The following is an 8218-nucleotide window of genomic DNA, read 5'->3' as shown; positions in this document are numbered from 1 at the left end:
TTGTCTACCATTGTCAATGTCATCAGGCCTATAGCTTTAAATTTCTTCCATGCTCCACACAAAACACATAATGTATAGGCATCGCATATTGTGACAAAACAAAACATTTGAGCGCGTGCACTGCGTTTCAGACACTATTTTGTATTTTCTTTATTTTGGGAAAGAATAAAATACTTAGTGCTCCAATTCACTCCTCATAGAGAAAACGAAAAATATCAAACAAAAACCAAACTCTCCTTTGAATATCACTTTTCTTGATACATTTAAAATCGATACATTATTAAGGCAATAGCATATTTAGTCTCATAGTCATTAAACCTAATGCACATTACGCCACAGTGAGGGACAATGATTTGAAATGAGAACCAATTGCATTCTGGACGTGGCACTGGTATACACCCGAGTCTGCCGCCGTTACTTTGCTCAGCTCTAGCATCATTCCAACTTTTTCCATGTTAATGTTCAGTATTTCTGAGGCATCGGAACCAACAGGAAGTGCACCTTTAAGGAAAAGACAACTTCTTTGGAGAGAGGCATACCAAGACAGAAATTATCGTTTGAAATAAATGCAATGGCTTGAAAACATCCTAGGATTCAAGGGCTTGCAAACAAAACATTCAAAAATTTGCTTCAAAAATGTTGCTTTTATATTAGGTGATTCCACAGTGCATTTTCAGAATTGTATTCTGAGTAAAGCCAAACATCATTAGAATCCTCGTTTGAGACTGATTCAATGCTATAATTACGCTTATTTCGCAGTTACAGTTATTCACCGCATCGTGCGCAACCCTAAACCTCTAAAAATCTTAACTCATTGCCAAAATGATCTGCTTTTTAACATAAATAAGGCCCGAGTTTCAAGACGTCGGATTTACTTCCATCTGGGATTGGTTTTTATTTTCGATTGATTTTCACTTCGGAAAAGGTTTATTAACCAACTTCTACAAATGTGTTACCAACTTATTTTACCAAGCATTGAAATGTCCATACGAAATGCCAAATTTCCAAGCATATGTATGCTTATAAAATGCTAATAATGCGTTGAATGGATATGGTTCGTGACAATCCAGTAAATGAACTACCAATATTAAAGAAAATCAGCAGCCTCCATGGCATTGCAGCAATTAATCAACAGACGAACCAACATTTAAAATAAACTATTATGTATCAAAGGCAGGCACGATTAGATTGAAGCGGTTAAGGTAAGAAAGGCAAACCAGTCGCTACCTGCATTAAGCGTTAACTTACCGTTTAGCTTCGTCCACCTGGTCGAGGGTGATGGCGTGCCTTTGAAGTAGCACTCTAATGTGACGTCACTGCCTATTTTGGTAGTTACTTTCTCCGATGGGTAGACGCTGTTTACTGATGGTGGCACTGTGAACAGAAATGTTACAGGTGACTTACATGTACAGAATTTTACTTAAACGATTCCTTGATTTACATTTAGGAATCAATCAAGTTACAGCTTTAAATACAGCGTTTACAAAAAGATTTTATAATAAAAAGTTTATACGTACAAACACATTGAGCCATATTTTGCGATCCCGTGCTGACCGTCGTCGTTCCAGCTGGACAAGTCTCACATTCAGTCCTGCCATCTAATTCACTGTATGATCCCTTGGGGCACGGTTGACAAGGCGACGATGTCTCGTTCAGGCCAGATGGGGAGAAGCTGCCAGGCTTGCATTGAGCTGGAGAAATACGAGGTCGTCAATAAGGAAATGCATTTCACATGAAAGGATGGTGCAACTGAAATTTCAAACCTAACTCCTTTTTAAATCGTAGACGTGATACATAATATAATATAACTTCATTTATTATTTCAAAAATAGCGAAACGTTCACATCACAGACGATATAGATTAATAACATTATACCGATTGAGCAGATGACGTTGTGACAGCATGAAGTAATGGTAAAAAAAACTGCAAAGACCTATTTCTATTCCAACAATATTTCCTATCCCTGATTAACAATGTCACCATCAACATTTATTCCTAAATTGACATATCCCATGCTACAGCCATCTGCATATAACAATAAAACGTATGCAAGAAACAATCATCGTTACCAGAGAAAGAAAGACATTTTAAGCTCACCAATGCAATGATTTATGTTGCGAGCACCAGTTACGGCTGTGTTGGAAAACTTAGGACACATTTCACACGAGCTACGGCCTTGTTCATTCTGGTAAGTGTTCATTGGGCATTCCACGCAAGTCTGTAGGGTTGCATTGTGGTAAGTTCCAGCAGGGCAATTTGCTAAAACAAAAAAAATTTGGTCTCAATTAAACGCATTTTTCTATATGCATATTTTTATAATTCACCTCGCTTTAGGTAGATCACATAAAAACAGGTCTCGCAGAGTTTCCTTATTCGATGGAATCTACTTGTCAATTTGCACATCATTTTGTTATAAAGAAATTTTGAAAAAATGCTTTCAATGTAAAAAAAGTTAAATTAACACGAAGAATATGTTATAAGGTACTTTATTTCAAAGAGGAACAAGAATATACAACAGCAATCAATACAACAGAAAGGTAGCTTACAGCAATAGTACTCATGTGTTCCCCACCAGTCATCAACGATTGAAAACTTCATTTTGCCTGCTGGACATGCACCAGCAGCAGTGGTCCTCATGTATTCTAAAGAATAATTACAAGACGTTAGGGGTGATAACGTGTCCAATTCAGCCAAGCCATGTTTCAACCATTTCTACTTTAGTGGACATCGTCCAACTACCCTTCCAGCCGGATTTGTAATTAGTGTAACCGTTTTTATCTTCATAATATTAGTTAGCCACTCGTCGTTATGATAATCTAGCTATAAGTGTTACTTGAAAACCTTTTAAAAGGAGATTTTTTTATCAAATCATTGCGATACCAGGATATGACAAAAACTTGTACATTATGAAACCTTTTTTCAAAGCAAAATGAAAAGTCTAAGTTTCGCTAGAGACATCGCACGAGAAGCCAAGGATAAAAATACACCGAACATTGAAAATCAAACTTGAAGGCCGTGGAAATAAGCGTTGAAAGCGAATTTCTATCAAAAAAAGCTGAATATGAAAAGTTGAAATCTTATTCGATGGCCAAACCTGTAAGTGTTGTATACTCACCAACACAATCGGGGGCCCTGAGACCAAGCAAGATATCCTTGCCATTCAAATGAATATAATAGTTTGACTGGCGGCAGAATGCAACTTGAGCAAAGAATCCGAATGGCCCAAACAGAATACGTTGGTTTGTACAGTACATGGAATACTGTCGATTTGGAACACTTTCCCTTATACTGATATGTTCGTCACCTGATAATTTTCCGCAATTGTCACCTAAAAATTATAGATACCAAAACTCATTTACCTCAGTAATAACAGAAATTTTATGATTTTTTGCAAAAAGAACTGCACAGCATCCTGAATGCAAAAGAACTAATGTAAGATGTACTGGCTGGCAATAAGATTAAAATCGATGTACTTAAAATTGAATCAAAACTTAAAACAAAATGTCCAAAACTTGAAACAGAAACCAGAGATGTGACAAACTGATAAAACACCCTCGGTAACTTTAATTCATTGGTTCAAATTAAAAGTAAATGGCCAAAAACTTTGCAGAAAACTTAAAACGCTTTGTAGCATCCTCAAATGCTTTATTTCGAGTTCAAAAACAAAAAGAAAAAGAAAAATAAGATAAGGGATGGTGGCAAATGGTCACAAAAACCAAAAGGAAAAACAAAAACCTTTGAAATCTGGGAAATAAAGACTGAAGACTTATAAAGATGACAGAAACAAGTCATCAACCGGCGAGTAAAGAACACAAACGCATAGTGTAACAGTTATTGTCAAACGTAACAGTTTAGTCTGTTTTAATTCTTTGGCCCACTTTCGTAGATAGATGGAGGTGCCTTTTTGCTCTTCACGCTAAGGGAAACTTAGAGATGTCAAAGGACTGGTCTTACAAAGATATCATCTGTGAAGCAGCAAACTGCTTGCAATGAGTTAGGTCTTTTAAAAAGTCTTTCCATTCGATAAAAACTGTTGTTAATTGGAGATGTGCTCAATCTTGGAGCTCTCTCAGCCCAACACTTCTCTGTTAATCCTCGCTGTTCTTGTCCTGGCTGGTCATTAAAAGACCATCTATTATAAAGGAGATTTTGAAAATAAGAGGTGAAATCTTATATTACTTAGACAATTTGAAAGTCAAAGAACAATTTAGCCCCTCGCCATTGCTAAGCCAACAAATTTCAGTTTTTACTTGGTTAACAAAATTAAAACGAAATTCACGGTATAGAACGCCCTTTAATTCGACAGAAACAACTCCATTTTTATCGAGAGTAGGCTCCAAAGAAGGGATGTATTGATCAATTCAAGCAAAGCAGTCCTGCTGCAGCCTTAATCACGACACAAGAAACGTGAGTAAATAAACACGGTCAAGAGTTTAGAAAGGACGATTTTGAAGGAAATACTGCATAACATGCTGCATAAGAGCTCATTGGTTTGGCAAACACTCTCATACCGAACGGCGTGAACAGAACCACTGACCGTTAACCTTACAGCAACACAACATCATCAATCATCACGTCATTTTCTCTACCACACAAATATTATTGATTCATAATTATTATCATTACTCTCAATATTCTTGTTATCATTGCCTTTTTTATTTTCTATTCTTTAATATCAGTGTTATTAGTATTATTATTACTGGATAATAAAATAACTTTTTATTATTATCACCACTGTCCAGCCTCATAGCACTTTCATTCCACCATCTACGCCCCCCCCCCCCACATCACTGGCCACCCTTCCCTCTTTCACATTCATTACCTGTTTTCTCTCCACTGCACTGCATTCACAACATTCCACATTCAACCACCACCAGCGCCTGTTTCAAATTTGTGTACTTTTAAGTCCGTTCACTTTTGTTGTGATAAAGCCCTGTATGCCGGGGCGAAATATTAGCCACAGTTAATTTACGTGTGTTCAATTTTGTGTGTTCTCGGCACGTTGCGGCGTTCCTTATTTGCAACATTTAAAAGAAAAGAACCCAAAAATTTAAAACTTCAAACTGAAAAGACTTACTCCTAATTGTTACTCTGAATGTGCATCTAGCTGCATTCCCGGATGTATCTATTGCTCTGTATTGCAAAAGAGTTGATTCACCGAGCCTCCAGAACTCGCCAGGTTTTCTAGTTGGGAGCTCCAACCGTGCAATTCCAACATTGTCAGTAAATACAGGAGGAGTCCATGTTATCAAGGCTTGTGCGGTGGTCAGGGTATGAACGATATCACTGGGGCAACTAACGACTTTCGGAGGAGTTTTATCTGCGAATAAAATGTAGATAAATGGAAAGCTGCTCGAAGGGTAAATAGTTAGAAGATGGCAAACCAAAGAAGTTGAAATCAGGTTAAAAAATAAGGGTGTTTCAATAATACTTGAAACTTCCTTGAATAGACTGGTGCTTTAATAATAATCTTAAAAGTAACATTTTTCAAATACTTAATCGAAAATGTTATCTTTGCCAATTTTTGCTTTTTATGTAATAGCAAAAGCAAAATAAACTTACCTAGAACATCAACAAGGACACTGCACAATTTTTGTGTTCCTTCGATATCTTCGGCGGCAAATTTGACAATAGTTGTACCGACCGGGAATGAAAAATTGCGTGGGTGGCTAACACTTATGATCTTCATGTTGGTTTGTGGCTCCGGGAACTTATATCCAAGGCTAATAGATCCTTTGTTGCTTGGCAACGTCAGCTGGATGTCAACAGGACAGTTCAAGTATGGCACAGCAACAACTACAAAAACATATCAAATAAAAACTGCAAGATAATATTTTGTTAAACAAATGCCGCTGCTTTATTCATGAAAAAATGCCTTATTCCTATTAATGTTGGAAGAAATGTTCAAGTACATCTGCAACCAAGTAAATATATCTATATGGACAGATATAAGTGTCAAGGTTGGTCTTTGAAGAGCTTCTTTTAGAATTCTTAATCCGCAACTCATTTAGAATAAGGTTTTGAAGATTAAGATGCCAGCTTGTGACAAAAAATAAGTGGAAGCCATTCTCAGCGCAGATAAAAATATTTTTCATGAAAACCTACTTGGAACGCAGTATGTTTCGGAACTTGAACTCCACTGCTTGTTGCTCTGGCAATACCTTACTGTTGGTCCCTGGATCTTGTATCCATGTTTACAATAAGAGACGCAGCGTTGTCCGTATTCCCTTTGTCCTTGATGACAAGATGCTGGAACAAGGCCACCATTCAATGGCATTTTTAGTGACGAGCATTTGACCGCTGAAAAGCAGCAATGGTTTTCAGAATGCGTCATATCTTGAATACTAAAAAAATTTCTCTAACGAAGCATACTAGTTTGATCAAACAGAACAACTGAATCATATACGTCTTTAATTGGCGCACTCTAGCTAAGAAAACAAATTATTGTTTAACTTTTTTACACATGGATTTGCATATGAATTTCCAAAATATAGAGAAACATGTAGGTCCAAACTTTCAACACGTGAACAAACGCCTTCAAAATAAAATCCCATCAATAAACGACATGCAGTTATTTAGAAGTTTAGAATATAAATTGCAAACAAGTGTATTAGAGTATTCAAACTCACGATGGCAAGATGCTGGAGCACGATTCCAGGTTCCAGTTATTAGACAGGTAGTCGTGTCTTGTATTGGCTGTCCAGGTGTAGCAACAATCTCAAAGCCTTGAGTACAGTTAACTTTGCAGTTAGTTCCAATTGCAATGTTACCATAACGTTCAGTGCAGATTGAAGGTGCGATTACTCCACGTGCTGGAGCCTCGATGGTTTTACAGAAAATCTCTGCAAAAAATTGAAAAGTGAATTGCAAAACACCGCATTAGAAAAGGCAGAGCTCCAATGGAGAAATAACTGAAGAGATATAAGCAATATAAGTGATGGATATACAGAAGAAAAATAGGAAATAAGTTACAAAAAGCGCTATTCTGTAGAGATAGGCCTTTGGTTGGACAAGATCATCCACCGGCAAGTATATTTTACCTTCGCAACGCTGATTGTCCTCTCCGAGGCGATAGCCACTTCTACAGCTGCAGTAGTATCCACCATCATAATTATTGCAGTTGTGCTCACAGCCACTGTTGTTAGTGGCACATTCGTCTATGTCTGTTGGCAAAAGAACGTACTTAAAGCAATAAAATTAATAGCCAGGGATAGCAAGACAGGGCAAAAATGACCAACTTTTCAAATAATTGCCACGCAGTGACAAATTTTCATAGATCTTAGCAGCTAGCCACACAAACACTTTAGATCTATATGATTCTTTCGACAGCAAAAGCGGCTTTGACGTACAATTATTTATCCCTGTAAACGCTTTTGCCTTTCAATAAGTATCAAATGTTGTATAGAGGCAAGTTATTAAAAAATGAAGAAAACAATCCAGTAGTCAAAAAGGCAATTAAAAGTGCATAAAAGGTGCGGATAAGGCAGAGATTAGACGGCTAACCGATGCAGCCATATGGTGTTGACGGATCTCTCTGGAAACCAGCTCTACATGTACACAAGTAGCTACCAACTGTATTATTACACATCTGCTCGCAACCACCATTTCCTGAACCACATTCGTTGACATCTGAACAAAAAAGATAAAAATTTATCAACCCAGGCTATCACTGCTGAAGCAAACAGTCAACATTGCAAAAATCTCAAATGTCTTGAGCAAGTTTGTACGTAATACTGAATAATTGTAACCATGCATGTCCACATCAAATGATTACACCGAAATCCGATAGTAAGTGCTAGCTAATGATTCATTAGTGTTCTTCGAAAACAAACGGCCTAATGAGCAGACACTTAATTCACTTTGGGGAAGCAGAGATACATTCAGCTAATGATTATACCAAAACTATCTTCCTCCGACTAAAGCAACTTAAAGTTTATTGAATTAGTTCTGGAAACATCACGATATAAGATGTAACTTACCCATGCATTCTGCAAGGCTGTTGTCTTTGAGTATATAACCTTTTTCACACCCACAGTAATATCCCCCTGGATAATTGGAGCAATACGCTTTCGTGTCACGTCTGCACCCACCATTATTTGAAAGACATTCATTGACGTCTAGAAATCGAGACATAAAGATATTATGGCCGTCAAAACGAACTTCGACTATCCTAAAAAGTAAAGTTTCTTACCTAAAGTTCCTCAAAATCCTAACCAG

The 8218-nt window shown here is 37.2% G+C and overlaps 1 protein-coding gene across 1 annotated transcript in view; it reads right to left on the bottom strand.

Annotated features, from left to right (window-relative positions):
* Window positions 1-232: 232 nt before the first annotated feature.
* The window catches only part of LOC135680952 (uncharacterized), a 28581-nt gene continuing 20595 nt past the window's right edge, over window positions 233-8218 (bottom strand). Inside the window, exons 33-45 of the mRNA XM_089113804.1 lie at window positions 7981-8118; window positions 7505-7630; window positions 7042-7164; window positions 6631-6843; window positions 6107-6301; window positions 5564-5797; window positions 5079-5321; window positions 3117-3329; window positions 2548-2643; window positions 2099-2260; window positions 1518-1691; window positions 1249-1374; window positions 233-501 (exon numbers count right to left, since the gene is read on the bottom strand). Of these exons, the coding sequence (XP_088969930.1) occupies window positions 329-501; window positions 1249-1374; window positions 1518-1691; window positions 2099-2260; window positions 2548-2643; window positions 3117-3329; window positions 5079-5321; window positions 5564-5797; window positions 6107-6301; window positions 6631-6843; window positions 7042-7164; window positions 7505-7630; window positions 7981-8118 (2216 nt within the window). The 3' untranslated portion in view covers window positions 233-328. The remainder of the gene's footprint in view (window positions 502-1248; window positions 1375-1517; window positions 1692-2098; window positions 2261-2547; window positions 2644-3116; window positions 3330-5078; window positions 5322-5563; window positions 5798-6106; window positions 6302-6630; window positions 6844-7041; window positions 7165-7504; window positions 7631-7980; window positions 8119-8218) is intronic.

This window comes from Rhopilema esculentum, chromosome 18 (assembly GCF_057945365.1).
Source record: "Rhopilema esculentum isolate cy_ngs chromosome 18, ASM5794536v1, whole genome shotgun sequence".
Lineage (NCBI taxonomy): Eukaryota > Metazoa > Cnidaria > Scyphozoa > Rhizostomeae > Rhizostomatidae > Rhopilema > Rhopilema esculentum.
This window is presented reverse-complemented; position numbering and strand designations above follow the sequence as displayed.